General features: G+C 41.2%; 1 protein-coding gene across 2 annotated transcripts in view; it reads right to left on the reverse strand.

Moving 5' to 3' along the window:
• Window positions 1-1,468: 1,468 nt before the first annotated feature.
• Window positions 1,469-25,343, reverse strand: part of babam2 (BRISC and BRCA1 A complex member 2) — an 89,376-nt gene continuing 65,501 nt past the window's right edge. For both annotated transcript variants that reach the window (XM_079368970.1, XM_079368971.1), the window contains exons 8-12: window positions 14,361-14,460; window positions 5,345-5,415; window positions 5,134-5,216; window positions 4,882-5,035; window positions 1,469-3,324 (exon numbers count right to left, since the gene is read on the reverse strand). In XM_079368970.1, the coding sequence (XP_079225096.1) occupies window positions 3,261-3,324; window positions 4,882-5,035; window positions 5,134-5,216; window positions 5,345-5,415; window positions 14,361-14,460 (472 nt within the window). In that variant the 3' untranslated portion in view covers window positions 1,469-3,260. The remainder of the gene's footprint in view (window positions 3,325-4,881; window positions 5,036-5,133; window positions 5,217-5,344; window positions 5,416-14,360; window positions 14,461-25,343) is intronic.

The raw sequence follows: 25,343 nt of genomic DNA on the forward strand, positions 1-25,343 counted from the left end.
CAGCCAGCTGAGGTGGTTTGAGCGCCTGATCAGGAAGTCTCCGGGAGGCATTCTGGCCACGTCCAACTGGGAGGAGACCGACGGTAGACCCAGAGAGCTTGGCCTGGAAACTTTGAGATCCTCCAGGAGGGGCTGCAAAAGTATTGATGGGGAGAGGGACGTCTGGGGCATCTTGCTTAGCGCGGTCCCAGATAAGCGGGAGATAACGGATGGGTGGATTAAATCAAACATCTAATTCTAAATATCACATTATTATGATTGATAGTTTTTCAGCAATATTTATTTCAATATTGTTAACAAATAAAAATGTAAAAGTCATTAAGTATTAGATTTGAATGTGACTCATTTACAAAGGCTCAGTTCAAAAACATTCACTCGTATTAATAGAGCATTACTACTTTGAAAAGCAGAGTCGTGATCTCTCAGTTTTATTGTCAAGTCAAACTTATTTCCTCATGCTCGTTAAAGATGCTTCCTATCAGCCTGCTTCCTCTCTCCTTCTGTAACAGCCCCTCTCAGACATCCAAAAATGAGAGCAGCTCATCCTGCGGCTGACGACAGACATGTTTTGAAAGCAGGTCGGCAAAGGTTAGAGCAAGAAACATGGAGCGGGGCAGTGAAAAAGACAAAAAGAATCTTGCTTTTTAATTATTTTATTAAGAGCCTTGATGCTATTAAATGCCCCAGATACATTCACCCTATAGTTCTCAATTAGACTTGACAGTTGCTGCATTACCAACAATAAATATAGCAAAGGGCCGAGCCTCAGGCCAAGAAGGACCCCTAACTATGACCCTCATATTTAATGATGAAAACAAGCAGGCGCACACTCTGCCTCGCTCCAGCACATGCACGTGCACGTCCAGAAACACACGCGCACACACACATCCTCTCTTTGCTTGAGCTCCTTGTTACACAAGCACATCGAGGGCCTGTGAAAGGCAGCAGTATCTCTTAAGGTTAATAATCGCAGTGGGATGCCAAGGTGCGCACAGACTTAAATTCGAGTACATTTTATGGACACCAGATTTTCTTTAAATATGCAGCTTTGCCTTGAATGAGTTTTCAGTTTGTGTTTTCAGCTCTACCGACGCTGGCAGTGTTGGTCAAGGAGGAACGACTGCCATTGGATACGTCGCTTTTTTTATTCAGCACAAGTTTTCAGTTTCCAAAATACAATAAATAAAATTTTCTTTATGATTACCAATAATTACAGGCAAACTCCTGCACAGTCTAAACGCTTGAATAAACTTACCAACGTATTTGTGTGATTTAGACGATGCCCTTTTTGCCCTTCTGTTAAGTACACACCACAAGGTAATCAGGCTGATTTCAGGACCAATTCCCCTTTTCTTTTGTAAGTCAGCAAAGGCCTGATTATCTTGCCAGATTCTCCTGTGGTGTGAGGTGTGTTACATCTATATTCTTAACGAATATTAATATAGAACACAATCACCACATATTGCCCATGTATTTATTTATTTATTTAAAATCCCTTGAAGTGAGGCAAACAGGGTGGAGACCAAAGACAAATGAATTCCACACTGTTGGAGGGAAACAGACTTCTTTACTGGAGAGAAACTCAGACAGAACTGATCCTTCAGTGACTTACAGTGTTGTCACTTCACGTGACTTTAAATGCTTAAATGAAACAGACAGTTCAAATGAAAACTCATGGAGATATTGTGACAAAGAGCAGTGCAGCCAAACTCTAACATGTCATTAATGAAAGAGACCACAGTAAACAAAGGAGTTTTGAATTGTCCCCACACATGTAGTTAGTCGTTTTCATATTGATTACATACCAACGAAGGGCAGCTCTGGATGGAGAATCGTGATCGCAGCCCTCTGGGGTTTGAACGCTTTAAGCCGTTGGCACAACACTTTTAAACAACAGTTGTTTTTTTGTTTTTCAGACAGACACACTGTACAGGTTGTTGTGGAGATCTTTTCTTTGTGGGAGGGACAGAATAGGCTGCATATAAGAAGTGGATGTAGCCACTGTGATGTCAGCAGTCAGTTTATGGACAACCTTTTAGAAGCCTCTAGAAAAGCATTTGAGCCATGACTGATCTTGGATATTTTAAAGATGGATTTGAATTGGACGAGAGGGTGGCCCTGTATAAGGAGCAAGCACAGAGTCATAAGCTAAATCTAGGACTAGCTTTGTCTTCTCTGATTCACGGTCACTGTGATATTAATTATAGCTAATGAAAAACTGCCTTTAAACAAAATGTACTTCACAAAGATGGAGAACTGTAATCTGAACAAAGCTCTCTTAGGGGTGGCGGAGGTAACCAGGCCACAAAGCGTACACTGCTTTACCCTCGATGATACTATAATCTTATACTATAATAAACTTTATTATAGAAGAGTTCTTATCAACGATGCAGACTATAAACTCTGAAATTACTGAGGTTTTAAATCAAGGAAGAAGAATTGTTTTTAGTTCAACTCGTTCACCATTTTGGTTTTACCATTGGTGACTCTAAATTGCCCGTAGGTGTGAATTCGGGATTGGCTGGTTGTCTGTCTCTCTGGCAGCCCAGTGATTCAATGGCAAACAGTAACTCCGCCTCTCGTCCAATTACAGTTGGGATCAGCTCTAGCCCCTCCGAGACCCCAAATTGGAAAAGCAGTCAAGATAATTGAAGGATCTTTTGTGCAACCATTGGACCCCCTGCTGGCCACTCAAAGAAATGCAGGTTTAAGGCACTCCTGCATTAGCTTCAACTTTCCAACCAGGAGGCTGCTCGTCTCACTCATTCAATACAGTCTATGACCGGCGAAAAAGCAAAGAACATACACATTAGAGGCTGCTTCCACAAATGTGAGCAGCATGTGCACAATGTGTCTGTTATTTTCACTAAAGGAGGACATTTAAGTCACATCGCTGCCTTGTATTTACAACACTAAGTCTTTGTTAGCCTCTCTTTTACAGACATATTGTGAGTACACCTCCACCAGAGTTCAGCTGCAGCATATCACAGTGGCCTCCAGACTTCTACACTAAAAGTGGTGTCTATACAAACCAAATGAAAACTAAAATGGGGATTTAAGAGGCGACCATTTCAAGGTCAAATAATGGAACTCACAAAGTCTGTGTGCAACAAACACAAGGTCACTCTCACTGTACTGTTGAATTTCAGAACATTTCACAAACATTAGTCTGTGCATACTCACTTACAGGTACACAGGGACATGCACAAACACACTCACATACAGGCAACTCTCCAGGCATGTCATAATGCTGGAGAGCACTAGAGTTTCCCGTTGGCAAAGGCTCCCTCTTGGAACTGAGGGATAAAAGTCTTGAAGTACGCCCTGAGGTGGGTGAGAGAGGGAGAGAGAGAGAGAGAGAGGGAGAGAGGGAGAGGGAGAGAGAGAGAGAGAGAGAGAGAGAGAGAGAGAGAGAGAGAGAGAACATTAAATAAAACATCAAATGTGACAATAATTGTACTTCAAAGCCATCTCAAACTCAGACCAGTCCCAGCGGCATGTATGAGCCTGCAGATGAAAGGCAGAATGTGTTTACTTGTTAAAAATACAACGGCACATGAGAAAGTAAAGAAAGACACAGGACGGAAAAAATGCAAGTATAAAAACAACACACTAACAGTTCTTGGTGTTCAGCTACACAGATTTATCTACTTGTACTAAATGTGCTTGTTCTTGAAAAGTCAGATGAGAACATTAATGCCACTCTTGTATCTGAAGTAGCTTTAGCTTGTGCATTTTTTTTAAAAAATGTTTGAGTTGGGGGAAACGGCTAGCCTTAGCTTGTCTAACATTAGTCAAAAACACAAATTATTGACGATCTATACCGTATCATTTGTTACACATTTATCAGAATGTGTATTACTTTACCAGACCGGTCACACTGAGGCTAGCTGCATTAAGTGGTCAGCTCAAAAAGGTTAGCATAACACAATCACAGCCTCCACCAAGCAGCCATAGCCTTTCAGCCTGGTTTTGTAGCTGTTAAAGTCTGTCGAGGAACAATCTTGCATTACATCAATCTCTTATCAGTCTGTGTTTGTTTACTGCAGATGAATAGATTGTGTCCTACGTTAGCTGGCTCACCAAATGGCTAGCTTTGAAAGCCATCTAAAGACCCTGTACATACACACATGCTCTGAAGAGTGAACAAACACATCACCAAGACTTAGCAGTTTGGACTCAAATCCAAATTTTAATATGATGATTATTTTTTTTTTCTTTATGTTGTTTGCATTGTCATATTGAAAATGCGTTACAGAGGTAATGTGTGCTGGAAATACAACGAGGAACAGGATCGCATCCTTCAACTTTTCCAATTGGGATAACTTTTCAAGCATGTTGGGCTCTTATTTTGATCTAAAATGGATTGCAGTATGGACTTACGCCAACTTTTCCCAACAATATCCTCATCTGTTAGGAGGGGAAGAATACAGAGACATATTTGTTTAAAAGTTTTAGTCATAAGTTTTTAGAAAGGACAGTGGATAGAGTCAAAAATCAAGGAGAGGGAGTCCAGACCGATGACTGAACTGAGTGTTAATCCATTTTATTGGATTTGTTGTGCTTTATTGATGCATGAAGATTATGATTAATCATTATCATCAGGACAGATCTTTCTTAATGGTTTTAAACCATCTTCACTGAGAGGTTCATACATGTTTAAGCATTTTTAAGTGGAAAAATTCAAAGACACTCAGATCGTTAAATATTCACGTCAAATATTTACAGTTTTAAATGAAAGACCTACATTTTTTGTGAAACTTTCTGTTGTTCCTTTGAGGCAGAACCTATTGGTTCAGGGTTTGCCATCCTAAATATGTACAAACTGATTTAAAAGAGTTTTTAAAAATGCATCAGATGTCATGAGGCAGCACCACTCACTTTGCCCTCTTTGCCATCTCATTGCCGTCCCAGCGGGGGCTGTAGGGGTACGACTTCTGCACCTGAGAGTAGAGCTGGCCGCTGTTGGTGAAGTGGTACACAGACTGGAAGGTGAGGGTGGGCTGGTCTCTGGGGAAGTACAGCGGGAGATCCACTACCAGGAGCAGAGGGACACAGGAAAAAGAAAAATCACAAGCATTAGTTTTGAACCCAAACTGATGAGAAAGTCATTACAGAGTCAGGTTTTCCTACCGTGTACTAGGAAGCAAAAGTCCTTCCACATGAGCAGTAGAGTAAGTTTGGTGAATCCTTCAGCATCGTACTCCACCACACCCCTGAAATTCACATACAATCATTTCAAGTCCCACTCAAAGTGGTATTTTACAGTGACAGTAGCCTTTTGTAAACCGAGAGACGCTGTGATCTCTTCAGAGGACAATGTGCTCGTCTGTGTTCGACTCACGTCCCAAAGTGGCTGAGGAAGGCGGCGATGTACTCTCTCCTCTTGTGGTAGCCTTGGATGACATACTGCACCTAGAGACAACAAAGTAAAGAGTTTAGTACACAAAGGAAAACATTTGAACCCCAGCAGTGACTTGAAGGAAAGGAATTCAGAAGGCATCATTCAGTTTGGTTTAGTAAAATACATCAACTTAAACCAAAGAATTAAGGATGTGAAAGAGTACTTTTAGTAGTGGTATTTAATTGGTTTAAGAGAAAATGGGTATCTGCTGCACAACATTAATAGATAAATAAATAAATCAGCCTTTAAAGCTCCTATCAGGAACTTTTGATTTCTGATGATTTTGGCGCCCCCTCTGGACAAACTGGTACCTCTCATCTCTTTGATAATTTGTCCTGTACATGTGTTAAGAAGGGTTTATGAGAAAACCTACTCATCTTAGTGGAAGAAAAAGGCTTCAATCTTTGCTGTTGAAAATGATTAAAAAAAATCAGCTGACACCAAGTCTGCAGCGTTGCTTTGAGGCATTAAAAATAATGAGACAGAAGTCATCAGTCTCGTGGCTGAAGGTCTCGTTTGCCTTTTAAGGTCAAATAGAGATGTCAATATTAATTTCTGATCTGATCCATAACCAGTAAAAAAGTAATCACAGGAGCTTTAAAGAAATAGTTACACTAAAAATGAATATCTATTATTATTATAGACATTATAATAATAATAGATATTATTGTGAGACTTCAGTTTGAAGTTTAATCCAGATCCTATACAATATGTTCTAAACACAGAAAATTAAAAAAAATAATAGTAAGGGTAAGAATCACCAGAGGCCTCCCGACACAATATCATTACAATACTTGAGTCAAGATTTAACATCATATTGTGTTTTGAAACATTTCGCGATATGCTGAGAATCACGATACAATATATTGCCCTCTAACTTTTGAAACTGCATATCATGTCCACATAAGAAAACATTCTTATTCTATTCATCTCCCTTCAGTATTTTTATTCCTCCACGCGGGAAGTCGAGCCCACAGACTGACCAACACTGATGAAAGTGAAACCCTGTAAATGGCGGCATGATCTGAGCTGTTGGAGTGTTAGTCTATTTCATTGATTTTTTATTGATTTTGCCACTTATTTCAGGCCCTGCTTGTCAAACAGAGATTCCTAATTTAGTCATTACAACTTTACACATTTGTAAGCGTCTGACAGAAGAAGACCCTCACAGCAGCAACAGATTAAAAGGAAGTCTGTGACATTTTGGTAGCTGACTGTACAAAGAGACAGCAAAGGGACCAGAAGCAGGGAGACCTGGGGTTGTCAAGACAACATGATTAAAGGTCTTTGACCTATAAGAGAAGAAGAATACCCTTAAAGCAAAGGCATTTGCACATACTCCATTTAATGAATAAGTGTTTATTGTTTTCAACCCCCCCCCCCCCCCCCCCCCCCAGCAACCATTCAGTCCACATCATGTTTCTGGGTCTTTCTTACCCTGAGTGAGGCCTTGCAGGCTCACTCAGTCTGCGTGCAGCCTGAGAGGAAACGCTGTATGCAGCGTACTGGGAGACGTTTGTGAGAGAAAGCTACCCAGAATGTAAACAGAGCCTTGGCCTGTAGAGGGATTAAGAGAGGTGAGCTTTTTAATGGTTGCTTTCACTTTAAAAGCAGACAGCTCAGAGTACAAAAGTGGTATTACATGCAATCTTTGTACAAGCAAATTTAAATGTCACACAAGCACAAAGTCTTTAGCCAACCACTTGACAGCCAAATAAGCTTGTGCCTAAAGCACCACCATGGAGTGTGTCAAACAGAACAAGGAAAGAGTGCCTGCTCAAAGTGTTCATTTACATATACTGATCTCCATTTCCAACAAAATTAAGGAAATGAAGGTAACAATTTCAGGGTTTTATTTATTGAATACGAGTCATGCATGTAGAGCAACAATTTAGTTCAAGTTACAAAAGCAGGAAAACATTATGGATCTTATTTCAAGGTAGGGTATCTTACATCTCTGTGGTGTTATGCACATTCACACTAAACTACCTGCTGGCATTGTTGTGACACTGACAGGCATCAATTTTTTAAAAGCACACTGCACTATTAGCCATATGCTAACAGCCAGTAGCCGAGCCAGACCGTCGGTGCTCTTTTTCAAAATGTACAACATTCCCCGTATTTTAGCCTCCTACGGACCGTGTCTCGTACCTGCATCCTCTCTGTGTCTGCTTTGGTAAAAACCTACCTCAATTACAAAACATGCAGTAAAAAGGGACGGAGCCGTGTTTGTCATACAGCGGCTGTTGTCAACCCACTGTTGTCATAGAGACAGGATGGACGTGCAGCGCTTTTATTCTCAGCGAACAACCACTTCATGTTCACACTCCAGAGCGCACAGCCGGCTTTTCAGCCCAGAATAAAAGGCCAGGTGGACCTGTGGATCGTCATGACAAACAGTATAAAAAGTACCTGACTATTTGCTTTACAGCACAGAGACTATGAGTGATGATTGAACCTCAAACTGTGACTTAACAGCGATTGGAACATAAGTCTTAACTGAGCAGATCTACCCTCTGCTGTGCGCTGGGGGAGAAACAAACCCACTGGCAGTTATTTTGCTGATCTGCACCTTCGACCGCGGCACGCAGGACTTTTTTCTGCTATTGTGTTGCTGTAATATTTTAAATGGATGATTAATGGGATGATTCAGAAAGTAGGCCAGTAGAATAATTTGCAGTCTGGCGGAGTGGACTGACTGTCGCCCAGGTGAATGCCGGTTAATATTTTAAAATAAAAATGACTCTGCTTCTGATTTATTTATTTTTTGGGTGTGCCAGCTACTACTTTGGGTGGCACTGGCACAACCTGCCACACCTATAGCGACGCCACTGGGTGGGGCTATGAAAAAAAATACACCCAAAAAATGAAACAAAGACATGATCACTGAAAACACCATTTCTTCACATGACTTTCCAAACACTTGCTCATCACGAAAAGGGGAGGCTGTTCTCCTTTTTGGGCTGTTTAATTGAGTGCATGTTGACAGTCGTGAGTACCTTAAAGTCAAAAGAGGAGGGGCTTAAGGCAGCTCATTCGACTGTTAAGCTTCCTGAAGAGGTGAGAAGATCTGAAGTCTGATAGCCAAGCAGCCGTGAAGGTGCAGTATGCAGAAGTTTGCCTACACGTTTAAGCTAACTAACTAAGCATTAACAAGTATTTAAAAGAAGCTTCTGAGACATTGGAAAGCTAGCTGTTTGAGGATGCAGGGACTCAGGCTGCACAGCTCTGGCTAGCCCCCGTGTCTCCAATAACATCATATTAACTCCTACTCATTACACATGTTTTTGGTTAAAGACAGTGATGCACTTCACAGTCATACGATCATTTTATGTCCAACATGTTTAAGATAAAGTTTGACAATGGATGTGGGAATGTTTAATGAACGTTTTGTGACTGAAATAGATTTCTTGCTGCAAAGTGGTCTAAACATAGACATTTAATCAACTTCTTTAAATAGTTAAAAATACTTTTGGGACAGTTTTTTTTTTTTTTAAAGATTTGTTTTTGGCCTTTTTGCCTTTAATGATAGAGGGAGGAAAGTGGATAGAGTCGGAAAGGGGGAGAGAGGGGGGAGAGACATGCAGGAAATGGGCCACAGGCCGGACGCGAACCCGGGCCGCCCGCACGCGAGGACTGAGCCTCAATACGTGGGGTCGCGCGCACTGCCGCTGCGCCACCGGCGACCCCATGGGACAGTTTTTAATCTTTCATTCTTTAAACTTCTTTTAGAAGGTAAGAAACGGAGTGGTCTTAAAGTTCACGTACCTGCCGGGAAAAGAGGAGTGAAAGAACAATGTCAAAATGAGATGTGATATCGACGCCATGGTGTCTTTAATGTATACTGCAATAAAAAGCTGACACTGCTTTTTCTGGTCCTGACTATTTTATAGTAAAATTGTCGGGTTCATTTCAGGAAAGCGTTGAAAAAAACTGGAGATAAAAATATTTGACTCTCTGTTTCTGCACGGTTTGGATTACTCATCATCCATGTATGAATGACGGCGTTTAGTGAAAGAGAAAAGTCGTAATCTGTGATACAAATGGTCATGTGTGTGCGTGTGTGTGTGTGTGTGTGTGACAGGTCTTATTTCTGCAAGGGCTCTTAAACACATTGTGAGTCAGCCTCCTGTTCAATTGTGTTTACATGGGACAGTGAGGGCGGCTATTTAGCTTTTTCAGAAGCTGCACAGCCACATACTCAATAAGCTGTTTATCTAGTTACACTGCGTGTGTGTGTGTGCATGCGTGTGCATGTGTGTGCGTTTAAAGGGAACTGCGGATCACTGAACTTCCCCACCCATCCTGAGAAAGGATTTCCCGCCCCCACTGTCACTCAGATGCACAGCCCAGTCTGTTTTTCTATTGGCTGCCTGGAGGTTTGAGTGATGCAAGACAGGTGATCTTGCTCTGCAGGTATTCAAACCTGCCTGCACCCATGGCTCCAACGCCCGCAAAGCCATTTATTGTGCTTGTGCATGTGTGTCTGTGGAGAGTGTGATGCAATAACGCCGAAAGTGCTTCCTGCTGTGTGATTAAGAAATCTCTTCTCTCTCTCTCTGTCACATACGCATTCACACCACCCCCGGCTTTCATGTTATAAAGGGTGACTGAAATCTGACAAAAAATCTCTTTTAAAAAAAATCTGTCTTTTGGTTATCTGATCCACATGCTTTGAAAAACCCAAATGCTACGGAAAAACCACACAAGCAAAGAGAATTACCAAGAAAACCTCTTTGAAAGAATTGAACTTCAACCCTGCCGAGTACTGCCATTTATAAATAGATAAAAAGCAGCCACCTGTAATTGAAAGGAGAACGCACCACTGCTAATGGAGGCAGAAATGGAGGAAACGGTGGAAATGTCACACAAATTTCAACATGCTCAGCTTTTTTTTTCACATTTGTAAGAAAACACGAAGACGTGTTGACTCATTGTTAAGTTTACAGTCTGCTCTGCTTCAGGGAAATCCACTAACGCATCTCGTCGCTCCTTTCTTTCTGTTGGAGAAAGTCACTGTAAAGATTAATCTCCCTGATGATTCATGTGTCGTGCTCTGTAAAGCTGCTGCCATAACTGTGATGGGAGAGTTGAATGAATGAAAACTGCTTTGTGGGGGCAACTGCTTTAACTCGGTTGGTGGAGCATGCAGGCAGCTAATAAACAGTACATTCATGCATGTCTATCCAACTTCCTACCTTTCATATCCTGCCTCTCTTGGTCCCATCAATCAATAAAGGCAAAGGAAAAAACACCTACTGTGTGGCTTTGGTGTTTTAAGGGATTAGCCTGTTCTGACACAAATGAAATAAGTCCAGGATATGGTAGATCAGCAACTCCTGCGTTTATTTAAGATACATTTACAGTTTTTGCTCATGAGGTTTGGTGACTATAAATCAGCAATGCTAGCAGCTGTTTCTAGGTTACAGAACTTATTTTACTGTCATAATTTAAGTCTGGGCCAAGCGTTTAGCTCAGGCTTCTAATGCAAAAAGGCCTCAAAAAAGCTTAAAAACATTTCCACTTTTACTGTAATTGTTTTTTGTTTTTTTAAACTGCTGCTAGATCTGGTATTTTAGGTCACAGCAATCACAAAAAATGCCAGAACAATCCTGGAGAGACCGATTAAAGCTATAGGCCAAAACACTAAAAAAAAACATAAACAAATGGAGCCTTTCTGAAGCAAAAAAAAAAAAAGGATTTTTTTTCAGCCTTTACAGGCGGTCTTGTGGCTGAAGTCAATGAAGGGGGATTTTAGAAAACACAATTTAGAGCCCAGATAAGTGAAAAAGGACTCAAGTTTACAAAACCAGAATTCCCTGTAGGAAAAATGGCTAAAAATACGACTGTGGTGACCTTATGCTCACATCACACAGAAACTGGAACACTAGCAAAACGCTGAAGTGGACACTTGACACACTTAATTATACCGCTTTCATTTTTGAATAACTCTCACCTTCTCTCTCAAAGGTGAATCTCTGACTAAAATATCACTATAATGTCAGCAAATACCAACAACTGAGAATCAACTTCTTCCTGCTGTGGTGTCAATCCATTATATAACTTTCATACTTCAAAAAAAAACCTGTCAGGAATCATTTGATTAGCTTCTGAATCTGATTTTCATGAGCGATTTTTTTTGCGTCGATGCAGATGCCAGGCTGCCTCCATCACTCAGAACAATCACAGTCACAGTCACAGCTGAGGTATGTGGCGATATAGTTGTGTCAATACAATCCTAGCATCTGGAATAAGTGGGAGGAAATAATTGATGGTGTTAAAAAAAAAAAAGGACTTCACAGCCTGTGCAAAGATAATGAGAAGATTTGTCTGTGATGTTAAGATATATTTTTTTATTTCTTTACCATTCTTCGGCAGCAGTTGATAAATTTCTCTGATATTACTTTGTCTTATCGTTTCTCCTCGGATGAATCAATTTTCTTACTTTTCCTTTCTCTTTCTAAGCTAAAGTTACATTTCTTTCCTGTTAGAAGTGTTTCCAAAGAAGGCTAAATACTGCATTGGCCACAGAGCGTGTGCTATTGAGTACGACAGACTGCTAATTGCTACTTTTAGCTGTCTAAGTGTCCATTGTGCTTTTAATCTGTGACTGCAAAAGGCCTGAACGCATGACAGGAACTTTGAAAGGTCCAAGAAATGTGTAGAAAAAAGAAGTCTTTCAGAGTAACAAAAAGGACTCTGATAAGCAGCCTAAATTATGCAGCAGGAGGACTGCTGTCCTTACAAACAACAGGGATGTTGTGCTTCTTTTTTAAATCTTAATAACAGCAATAGCTAAATGCTGGGTGTCCGTATTGCTTGAATGCATCGGCTTTTGGAAAAAACAGCAGAATAATCATTTTGAAATGATCTTAAAAATGTGCTCTGCTCATTCAGGATCAGGAATCATAGCTTTCAAGCGACACATGGCATGAATGATATTTAAAAACTACAGTGGTGTAAATAATTGTGATAATGAGAAGACAACCTCCTGCCTGTGAGCAGGCCATGAGGTTTTTAACTGTATGTCTGGAAGACATGAAAGTATGGTTCAAGTCAGAGCTTACATAGCATGAAGAGCTCAACAAGTTGAAATGAATGGGAGCTAACAGATAAAGTCTTGCTAATTCGCAGCCTCGATGAGAAGGAGGCTAACAGTTTAGCATGTTCGCTGTCTTCGCCCCCCCGCCGCCTCACATGTTCTCCATCCACACCGTTCAACACAAAAAGCCTCCGTGGATTGCTTGTACTGTTCAAATGGTTTTGTGTCATTACAATTCATTCACAGCGCGCGTATGAATGTGCATGAAAAAGATCAGAGGGACAGAATTTTACAAACGTCTCCTGCTGCTTTACGAGACCTGTTGCGCTTATAGAGAGAGAATTTGAATTATTGGATGGATCACAACAGAGCATGTCATTCTCCACGTTAAAAGGATGCTTTGAATTTCCAAGTAAGCTGCACAACAGGATGTATATAGGCTTACAAACCGAGGCTGTTTTACATGCTTTCATGGCTCTGTTGTGTTGGCTGCAGTGCTCTTTACACCGCTGTCAGCAGAGCACGATGTTGGTTATTCAGTCCTAAGACATCTCTGACACCCAGAAGAACAAATCCCTTAAGCTACGTTTTAGTCTATAGAATTGAAATAGTATTCATGCTTTACAACAGTAATTGGCTCACATGCAGCTCTAAGTGCTGGGTGCACATTGTATACAGCAGAATCTGAAATGTTAAAACATCTGAAAGTGGGATCATGTCTGTTAGAGGCTGAGTGTGTCTTGCGCTGCACACTTAAGAATTACAACTTAATCTTCTAAATTGTGGCTTTGACAACATGAGCATGACTTCTCCTGCCTTGTGCCTTTATCTGCCATCGACTTTTCATTTCAACCTGCCTGTCCAAACACGACTGCAGCCTCCTCGGCTCTTTCAGAGAGGTGGAGACGGCCGCTCTGGCGCTGCTGCTGAGACACCGGGTCGATCTGGGACACGAGTGTTCCTGACATCCTGAGCACGCTGGTCAGGGTCCAGGTGCATATGAAGAGATGTGTGCATTATGTGTATGTGTGGAGGGCGGTTGCGGGGGATGGGCTTTTGTCCCCCCAAGGGAAATGGCATTACATGGCGTCTGCACTGCGTATCTACCTGTCAACCTGCAGAGGCCAGGGAGCGCTCAGACAGACTATGGAGATTGGCCAGCACGCCCACGTCGTCAGATGCCAGACACACGTGCATGACTTCACACACACACACACACACACACACACACACACACACACACACACACACACACACACACACACACACACACACACACACACACACACACACACACACACACACACACACACACACACACACAGCTTAGCTCGACAAGACTTCTCCGAAAATGATGCCTGTTTTGGACTAAGAGCAGCAAAGCTTACATCTGCACAGTTATAGATTCACACAAACACAAAAAGTGAGTGAATTAGCTCGAGGTTTGGAAAACAAGAATCAGAGTTAAAGTCCCAACACAAGCCAAAACTCTGTTTAATACATTTTAACAAGTGAACCCCCAACCTCCCGACTGAGAGATGACCGACTGGTGGAGTTGGTCAGAAGTGTTGCAGAGACACTTCCTGTATAGAGCTGTGTGTCAGTAGAGAAACATCACTGTTAGACTGTAAACTGTAAAATTTGGAGGCCAATTTATCCACAGAGGTGTCCTCATTTTCACAGATGTGCTAAGAAAACTAAAAGCTGGCTGCTAGCAAAGCTGCGTTCAACTTTGGCTTCCCAACACTTTGTCCAGCTGAGCGATATTGAATGAAACGACACCGGCTTGGGACACATTATCGTCTGCACTTTTAAATTCTTCGTCATGCAAACCGCGAACACAAACAGAGACGTCTTTCTGATGAAAACACACAAAGACACAAAGAACTGCACTACAAACAAAAACACGTTTACCTTGTTTGTGAGTAACTGGCACACTTGAGGGACGTAGTCTATTAGGCATCCTCCACTGGGGAATGCTGGGATATGAAGTGCAGAGGAGCCTCCCAGGGCACTAAAAAAAAAAAAAGAAAGAAAGAAAAGAAGTCAGTTGGCTAGTAAATACACACATTTAGCTTACACAGAACATAAAGTCACTACGATATTCTGTTGACATGACATTGTCTTGCCTTATTGGAACTCTATGAAATGTCTGAGAAAACCAAAAACACACGCAGAGCGTTACAAGAAAATAAAAGAGTAACTCATGCCTGTGGCTTCCTCTTAATAATTCTTCACTTATTTTTTTGACGTCCTGATTCAACGCAGCACCACAGCTCCATTAGTGATTAGCACACGCCTGTTTAATCAGGAAATCTGCTGCTGTAGCTCCCCAATGACTAACCAACCGAGCCAGTCACTCCCTCATTTTATTCTGATCTGGGGCAAAAAAACAGAGGGAATACCCTGAGGACGGGTTAAAGGTCTTAGGGAGCTTTTAATGCCCATGTTAAGACACATAAGGGAGGACTTCTTCCTCTGCTTTCTATTTTTATCTCCTTCTTCATTAAAGCAGGACAGTCAGGGGGCATTCAGAAAGGCTGTTATGTCATTTAAAAAGCAATGCCAAAGTGAATGACTTCCGTTTACCAGGTTAAGCATGCTTGATGCATGTAAATAGCCAATGTCATGTAACCGTATGTCAAATGTCAAAGAGCACGTATGTTGAGCTGCATGCTGCAGGGCTTGTTCTCTGGTTGATCAGAGAGTCTGTGATGTGGAAACATCAAGTATCCCATTTCTTTCGAATAACTTCCGTACACGGAGAGACTTGAACGCTAGAAGACTGAAGTCAGACACCTTAAAGACACTTTCTTCACAGGCAATAAGAGAATCCAGGGCTTGCAATTTTTTAAAAATATATTCTACACTGAAAAGAAAAGAAATATAAAAGAAGTCAAATCCAGCAACACCTATTCCACCCTGGTCTCCTTCAGACAAGTTGTGGACAAAGACTTCAACAAAGCTGTGTAGAAGAGGTGTTGACAGCTTGTTTGCATGATATGGACGTTTTTGTCCCAAATTAATTTCCACCTATTCATCTGAGGATAGCAGATGAGCTTCACCTGACTGCATTAAAATGACTACAACGCACTACCTCACTTTTTAACTTAATCTGTACTCTGTTTATATTGTTAATACTTTAATTTATCCACATACTGCCTCCATGGTGCAATACTCACAAGTGCCCTTGTCTGTCGATTGTCTGTCGTTCGTTATTTGTTGTCCCAAATGTCTTTAGTTAAGTTCTTTGTTTTATAGTATTGCTTTTTTATTGCTACTTTTTTTATTTATTTAAATTTGTCATGTTCATTGTTATTTTTTTAGTGCTCTTTTTTATGCACTGCAGGTCTGCACTGCGGGTTGGGGGGATTGCAATTTCATCTGTGCTGTATGTCTAACATGGAGCATATTTGACAAATAAAGAACCTTGAACCTTGTGAGAGAGACAGAGAAGTCTATTTTGAATTAGTACATACTTTAGGATCTATCCAGTCATCTGTGAGACTTGCTGAACTTCCTGTTGCTCTATTTGGCGTTTTACTGAAAAAGGAGGGAGTGACTGATTGGGATTAATTGTCACATCTGTGATATGTTTCTTGTGAGTGCTCATATCGCGATGATGAAAATTGTGATTATTTACACATCACTTCTTGGTACCAATTTCAATAACCAGATAAGCAGGCTATTTCACAAATCTATGGGATGTTAGCAGAATATATGTTGTTCAAAATTAGCTCCTCACTTAGCCAAACACTTTACATTCAGGTCTCTCGATGTGGACAGGTGACAAATCTCTTCACCAAAGTCCTGAATGCGTCATATGTAATGATGATCATCCATCTGCGGCTAAATACAGTTTTATCTCATGATGTTTGAAAATATTTTCCACATTATGTCATCTATCTAAGCTGAAAGCCTGCGATTTCTACAGAAATCCTGAGAATTGCAGAGTGTTGCACAACGAAGGGTTGGGGGAGTAGTGAGGTGGAGCACAGCATTCTTCACTCCACCTTTCTGTCATAACCAATACCACTGATGTTTATGGGAAATGTCTCTGAGCAGAGGTGAGGAAGAGGTTAACAGTGACTGGACACAGCAGATTTATGCTTTGCCAAGAGGTGAAGAAATAGTAACTGATGAGGTTCTGGAGAAAACACAGGAGTGACTTTACAAGAAGTCGCTGAAAGATAACACCCATGTTCACTTGAACAGCCTTTCCTTAAGATCCCTGGTCTGATTCCTTTTGCCGAGAGATGCTCGGCTGAATATTAATCAGGTCTTATTCTCACCGAATCCATGCAAACTGTCAAGAGGCCATTTTCATTGTTGAATCCTTTTCTTCAGAACTCCAAAGCCACCATTTACAGTAGGCTTTGTGCACATAATAAGCATTAGCCTGTGCATTTCTGCCGCGCACCAACAAATGGTCGATTGAGAATGGCTTGCAGCGACGAGGAGAGGAGCTTTTGAAAATGGAAATCTAAATGATGCCCATCTATCCTCCCACAGATCTAAGAATAGCTGCATATCATTCAGATGGAAATGCAGACAAAATAGACGCTGATGTGTTCGTCACTCGTGTGTGTGTCAATGGCGAGCATGTGAACAAATGTGATGCTTTTTGGAGTTTCAATGGTTTTGCCTCTGGAAGATTCATCTGAATGGAGGCTGATTAGACACTCGACTCTTATGCTGAGATCAGATTAACAGGTCGTCCAAAATCCAAAACCTGATACGAGAATGTTGGACAGTTACTCCCGATTGGTCCAGTCTTGAGGTCCATTATTTCCCTGAAACATCACCACCTATACATTGTATTTAACAAAGGCAAAATGCGTTTAAATCAAGTGCATAGGGTATACACTAAACATACCCTTGTCTGTAGCTAAACATACAAAAAATAAAACTAATAGGCAGTTGCAACTCCTACAGACTAATTTAGGCAACTAAAACTAATGTCACGGCAGAACAAAACTGAAATTACATTTTAAAGTTGCACTTTTTTGTCCAAGAATAATTGACTTCTATTTTTTTCTTCAAATCAAATTCATCATGTTTTTTTTTTATCATTGAAAACTACAAAGCGTTATGGCTGCATATGATCTGCAGATAGGCCTTTACACGTAAAAGAAACACACACAATAATTCATTCTCAAGAATTCAATAACAGAGTCTGAATTCTCTCAATGGCACCTCTCGAAGTAGAAGGGTCGACATGGAGAAGGATTAGATTTAATGCAGCTGAGTATTATCATTATCATTTTCCTGATTTAAGTCTCTCAAATGATTTAAGCTCAACCATATTGTCAAGCTCCTGATAATGCAACAAATAGTACCTATTTGTGTCGAGATTTAATTTACAATGTTATCCACGAAAGATGTTAATTAACAGTAACAACCTGATATCTGACAAAAACCCTGAAATGCAATTCTTGTATTGATCCAATTTTTTTCCTTTGTTTATAACTTAGCAGTTTTTATTCTGCCATGTTTCTGGACAATATGGTTTCAGGTGTTTTTCAACTTGACAGGGCAAGGGACTTAATAACATCGAACTTTTCCAGAAGGGAAAAAAAGAAAATCAGTTCAGAATTTTCCATGCGTTGAAGGTCCCTGTCTGACACTTTACATGCATGTGTCCTTCACGTTAAGTTTAAGTCCACATCCCTGGTTTGTAAGGCAGTTTTGGTTCCTCTAAATCCAAGTCGAGATGACCGGTTTTAGATCAACTCCACATGATTAAGCCAATAAGCTTGTAAAAAAAAAAAAAAATCTGCGGAGTTTCCCTTCAAGCAGAGAGTGGGCTGAGAGCACGTTGACCTGATTGAGGTGACTAATGGAAAATGAAGTGACTCTGTTGCAAATTCTGACCTCTGGTTGAATTTAGATACATAAAAGAACAGTACATGTCCGTGTTATAGTTTCAAAGTAAACAGAGAACCAGAGGTGAACTGAACCTGAAATGGTTCGGTATCATTATAGTTACGTCAGTGTTATCAAATGTCCTGTATGGGCTTAAAATGGAGCTTCCTGTGGGCGGGCTCAGAATCCAGACATAATGGTTTTTACTCTCCAAGTGGCGCCCTGAAGAGTCCCTGCTTTTGTCTCCACCGGTGACACTGCTCTCAACACTGCCCACACACACTGGAGTCATCATGAAGACAAGCTGCCTAACACAACCCCTCTGAGCAATGCAACCTACTGTATGACATATTTACAGTAGACAGTGGTACACATGTAAACAAACACACACAAACACACTCATGCTGTACAGTGACAGGGCTGCCTGTGACTTCATCAACCAGAGAGATTATCCTGTGTGACTCAGGTGGATGGTGACGAAGCTCAGTTTGTTTATTTGTGTGTGGTTTTATATGTGCGGTTGTGATGGGGGGGGGGCATGACAGCGCAGTGACAGCGTGAGAGCAGATAAAGACTCAATTGGAAAGAGGGCAGACATGATTCATTACCAAAGTGAAAGATAAGGCCAAGACGAAGAAATGATTGGAGATGCAAATGTAGTTTCAAAGCAGCAACATTTCCATTTTGATTGCCTTCTTCATTTCCTAAAGCCTGCAGGCTCCTCAGAGGCCCACATATGACTCTGCCTGTTGACTGTTTGGACTAAATAACATCCTTTTCTTCCCTCTGTGACTGGACAAAGCACACTTGGCCTATGGCAGTAGGAGTCAGTAACCTTTCTGTTATGAGGTGACTATCCTGGCATAACAGAGCAGAATTTTACCCAGATTCAGTATTCCTCCTCTATCTAGATAAAACCAGATTAATAGAGCCCTCAGGCTGCGACAGTTACACACGCTCACGAGTGCATGATGAGGTTTGGCAACGGGGAAACATTCGGTAATTGCCCTCTTTGACCTCTTCAACAGTCGGCACTTAATCTGCATGAAAATACATCTGCATACGAAAACGTTTGGCTTCTCTGAAGCTTATTTCAGCCGATTTGGTGACTTGAAGGAGATCAGTCCGTGAACAAAAGAAGCACAATGAAATGTAATATTTGTCTATGGTCTGAAGTGGCATCGATTTGTCGTGGTTTTTTTAAAACAAATATCTGAATATGAACGCAGACAGTCGATCTCGATCGTAATCAAATCCGAGCTAAAGGGTTAGCCGATGGGTTGCTGATTTATTTAATGATTGAGTGTCTACTTATACAATAGTGTTATTTTAGAAACAACATGCCGTGTTACATGCATCTATCTCAATATAGATGCGGAAACACTTTAACCATACAGAGCACTCGTGATGTGATAGAAAGCCACAACTGGGTGCTAAATCGAGATGCTTATAAGCTAATGTGTGTGCTCCTGCAATTCGAGACACTGAGAATGCATTGCAGGCTATCTGTGCATCAAGGCCAGGTTTCCATATATCGCAACATCTACCTGCAAAGTGTAGCTTCACTGAGGCTGTGTATTGGCAAGACTATGACTATATGATGCAGATCACAACAAGGGGAGCAATGCAGCCGATCCTCTATTGTGAAACACGTCACTTTAGAAATCAGCCACACTGTTCAAAGCATCACAAGCTCCCCCAGTCTGTCCTCGCGTTTATTATGAGGTGACGCAGCAGGAAGAGTGGGAAATCCTGTTTGAGAAACATTTGGGTTACGCTCAGTAATCCTCGGTTCGGTTCAGGAGAATATTAAAGGTTTGAGGTGAAGGTCGTATGTTGGTACAACAAGGGACACAGAGGTCCACTGGTGAAAGAGAAAACGCTCTGTTGAGACAGTCACAGCGTTCACCGAAGTGTGAACTGCTACTCGAAGCATAGCTCCAACAAAGAATGAACCGTTGTGTTTTTGGAGACCTTAAAGGAAATGAGGAAGATCCTGTTGAGTCTAATTTAATCTCCAAATCTTTTTTTTTTTTTTTGCATCTGATATTCGCAAGACTACCTCATGGCTTAAGTTATTGCCTCAAACGTAATTTAGTATTAAACAGTTGTTGGTGTGATTAGCAGCAAAGCCTGAGCCAGTTTCTTATTGTGCAATTTCACATTTTTGGTCTCATTAAATCTGCTTTTGGATGAACTAAGCTGGTCGGATGTTTTTCCACCAGAGAAGATATTTAGCAAGAAAATACTCTGCCCACTGAGGTTTCATATTGGCAAACATATTGAGTTGAACATTTTTCTTTTCCTGCAGCAAATCAGCACCACAAAACTCAGTGCACACAGACTTATAGAAAACATAGGAAGCACAAGTGTTCAAGGAGACCAGGAGGAGGATAAAGTGTACTTTGAGCGGCTGAGAGTGAGATAGGTGTCTGCACTGACATCGCAGACTGTCGAGTGGGTTTGCCGGGTTAGCCGTGAATTTATTTTATCAGACTGACGATTTCTTCCTGTGACAAGGCGCTCACAAATCCTTGAAAAATATCTGATCGAAATGCAAAGATTTTCAAAGGCTAAAAAACACCTCTACAGACCCTGGAGAAGGGACACACAAACTGTACACCCACACAGGCACATGCACACACAAACACTCATCATCAGGCAGGCGAGCAGGCGTGCATGTACACACACACACATGCGTTCACACACACACACACACACACACACACACACACACACACACACACACACACAGGCACCTAAAGGCAAATGCAGATACACAAACATAAGTGCACTGCAGCCTAAAACTGTCTCTCTGTGTTGATTTTTCTGGGCTCCTAAATCTGGTTTGGGGGCAGAGACGGTGCCCACTCGATTCTTTTATGCAATGCAGCAGGTTTTCTGGGGGAAGGAGAGATGTATCCAACTCATCTCATGGGCACAGCACAATCAGGTAAACGAGAAGTAAAAGTGAAAATGAAAAGAGCGATGAGACCGCTCACAAAATGGTCGGAGGAGACGCAAAAGCAATGGGGTAACAAAAAAAAAGAAAAGAAGAAGAAAAACGACTCGCCAGACCAAATGTGTGGATGTTTATGAATGCTGAAGATTTATTCACTTAAATATCTCCTCAAGTGATTCAAGCTGCAATAAAACAACCATATTACAAACTCATTAAATGATGCAAACAGGAATACGTGATTCTGAAAAAGCTCTTTATTATGTGTGTAAATCACCAGTTTCATCAAGATACTATATCCATTCTTTGGATGATGATTTGATAGTGCTCGCTGTGGGCAGCCCCCTCACTCTCACATCTCTCCATTAGTGCATGTCCATAGGATCCTGTGTGTGCATGTGTGTGTGTGTGTGTGTGTGTGTGTGTGTGTGTGTGTGTGTGTGTGTGTGTAGCATGTGCAACAACAGAGTGTTAAATTGAATTCCCTTCATGGGATTAATTTCTTCTGACATATATTACAAAGTCTGCCACGATATGATTTGAGTGTGATTCCATTCAGAGGCCTGTGATTGATTTGAGATGTTTTTATTATTCTGTGGCCGTTTGCCTTTTTTTTTTTTTTTTGACTAGACGGGACAGCTGGAGTGAGACTAGAAATGTCAGGAGGAGAACGTGGGTTATGACATGCGGCAAATGTCCAAGGTCGGATTCGAACCCTAGCAGCTCATACAAGTACTACAGCCTCTGTACGGGTGTGTGCAAAATAATCAACAGGCGCTCCCAAACGGGGATCGTTTTCCTGTGTTTGTTTTCAGTCACAGAAGGAAACCGATGGACTGTTCTGTACTGAAATGAGTTTGAGCGAGACAGAGCTAAAAGTAGAGCTCAAGTTTTATTAATAATTTGTGATACCCGCTTACATGTACATGCTGATGTTGCTGCTGGACCTCTAATTTGTTTTCCATACCAACCTTAAAGGTGACAATCGTAGTGTTCACACATTTGTTGTTGTTTTTTTATGCTTGTTCAGTAAAAGAAAGAAAAAGTAAATACAGAGTGGAGGACGGTCTATATTTATCATGCAATCTGAGGAACATTGCTTACATACAGCTCAGTAAAACTGTAACAGAATGAAGTGAAATCTGTTTTGCCTTCAGCCACAGACGGATACTATCCATGTTAGTTCTGTAGAAAAATGTTTGATGCTTTGTGTCAGATGGATGTTCAAAAAAATTCCCACAGAGACGGACACGTTTGATGTGCATCTTCTTAAAATCTGCCCGATCCTAAAGCTCTTCATATCTTTAATTGGCTTTGGTATATGAAGCCAAGCAACTCACTTTTACACACTTACGACCCAGCTCCTGCTGTGTTTCACAACTAGTCTTTTTTTTGTTTTGTTTTTTTGCAGGGATTCTAGTTTTTCTGGTCCAATCACAGCGAGACCTTCCCTGCAAAGATGTGATTTTTTTTACACAAAAAATGCAATCCAAGACGCCTCCAAAGCTTTTTTTTTTTTTCTTTTTTTTTACATTTTCTAAATGTCTACACCTATTTACCACTTAACTGTTAGTTTACATGAATAGGGAGGGGAATTCATCAGAGCTAAACAGCGTAACACCATGCCTTTCACGATGTATTTTCTTCTCGGCGACCCGTGAAACATTATATAACAAATGAACGCTGCATCTTAAGCAGGTGAATCTGGGAGCCTACAGAATAAGTGATTTGACTCTTTGCAATCGATATTTTCTACAGAAAAAGAAGCAAGTATGGTGGTGCAGTCCCATCAAAGAGCGGAGTCAAGACAGAGTCTACATGCACTGTACATTATTGGTAAAAATGTGGGTGTCTGTCAGGATATTTCAACATCTTTCCCCCCCTTGCTGCTCTGTAAGGCAGAAAACATTAGAGTGATTGTGTGTTTGAAGACAGGGAAGAATAAGTAACAGAGAGAGAGTAAGAAAGAGAGAGGAAGAGGGAATAGAAATAGAGGTATAACACTGTAGCTCAGGGGGCTTACGAGTTTGCGTTCAGAGCTCTTAGATCCGAGCCCCAGCTGAAGGAGAGTGAAAGTGAGATATCAAACAACTCAGGAGTGATGAAAGAGGAGAGTAGAGAGGTGGAGGAAAGAGAAAAGGAGAGAGAGGGAAAAGCTCTCTTCTCCCGTGTGTTGCCTTTTTTCCGCGCTGCGTTTCAGTCGAGCGAGGGACGACCTTGCTGGGTAGAGCACAGCTCTTCTCTCTCTTTTAAGTCCCACACACTTTCTCGGTTTCCTTTGAGGATCAGCCAGAGGGATCAGCAGAGGAGAGAGAGTGATAGAAAAATGGAGAGAGATGTTGAGGAAAGAGACAGGCGGCAGACGTGAAAAATGGGAGAGGTGTGGAGGGAGGCTTTGGCGAGATATGACCGAGGACACAAGAGTTAAAAACTGGAAAAAGTGATAAAAAGAAAGAAAGAAGTGAGATTGACTAGACAGCGGTGAGGGATGAGGGAGCGAAAGAGTGAAGGATGGAAGGATACAGGCTGTAACGGCTTAATCCATAAGCACAAGTATGAGGACTAAGAGGTTCATATCATGATTTCAAAGTATTCTAAGAACATTACACAAATGATTCCTAGAGGACAATCGTGTCTTTTTATTGACAAGATTCTTCAGTTAGATACTTATAAAGCCACCAGACGTCATTGATAGAGGAATCAAATTCCCCCGGCAGAACCCGGGAGTTGTTGATCTACCGCAGTCTCATTTGGATAGTTTGTGTTATTCTGTGACTTTGGCGGCTCCAGTGGCAAGATCTGACTCAATATTTATGTGAAACAATAACAAAAACAAACCTTGAACTCAAGGTGGACAAGCAAATTCGGTGTTCTCTCCAGGAACAGACAAAACACTCCACATCTGTAGAGATCCTTTCCCTATGGTTGTTTAGCACTTGAGACTACACATTTTGACCAGTCAATGGTAAAAAAAACAAAACAAAAAAAACAGTAATTCCGAAACTCACTTTGATGTGGCCAAGAAATATAAGCTGTCCATATATGTACTCAACTGGGAAAAAAAGCTTGTTCTCCCACTCCCACTAAAATTGATCTTAAAGTTTTAGAGGTCACATATTCTCTTCATTTTCAGCCTATTTAAGTATGTCTCAGAGCTCCCTTAAACATGTCTGTGAAGTTTTTTTGCTCTAAATCCAGCCTGATCCTGTATTTGATCATGTCTACAAACCGCTCTATTTCAGCCCTGCTCAGAACAGGCTGTTTCTGTGTCTGTAGCTTTAAATATGTAAATTAACTGTGTTTGACCACGCCCCTCTCTGAAAGGGCTTTGGGTTGCTCTGGCTTTCTTGCACCATGCCTGATTATTTACAGTGAGAAGGCAGACTCAGAGGGCAGAACAAGCATCTAGCTGTGGGAGTGTCATCCACCTGGGGGAGGGGTTACTGCCCTTTGTGATGTCATGAAGGGAGAATCTCAAACGACCTGTTTAAGAACACTTTCTCTGAAAAGTGAAGCAGGCAGAAGACAAAGTAGATGGAAGGTTTGTCGACAGAGTAGGGACGCATATTCGTGTTAGAAAGCCATGCTAAAGTTTATTTTGCATAATATGTGACCTTTAAAATATGATTCTGGTTCTGAACATAAAAAGTGATTTAAATGTACATGTATCTGGCCTTTGTAGACAGCCGTACTGAATAAATTTGGTTTATCTTGGCTTCACTGTAAACAGACACTCCAACATTTTTCAGGAGCTCAACGAGTGTTTGCTGTTGTATTAATCTGCACCTGCTGTTACCATGCATGCTTACATGGGTGTGACCAAATCAACAAGGACAGAAATCTGGAGGATTACAAGTTAAATGAGGAAGCACAATGGGAGTGAGTGAAACGAATTAAAGGTAGAAGGAACAGCAGCGGAGGGAGTAAGGGACAGGAGAACGGCAGAAGGATTAATGTACGGACAAAAGAACATCCTTAAAAAAAAAAAAAAAGAACAAGACAACAGGATGATTGACAACAAGCAGGAATGACAGAGAGCTTGCAGATGTAAAGAACATTTTGACACTGAATAG

Source organism: Symphodus melops, assembly GCF_947650265.1.
Source record: "Symphodus melops genome assembly, chromosome: 19".
Lineage (NCBI taxonomy): Eukaryota > Metazoa > Chordata > Actinopteri > Labriformes > Labridae > Symphodus > Symphodus melops.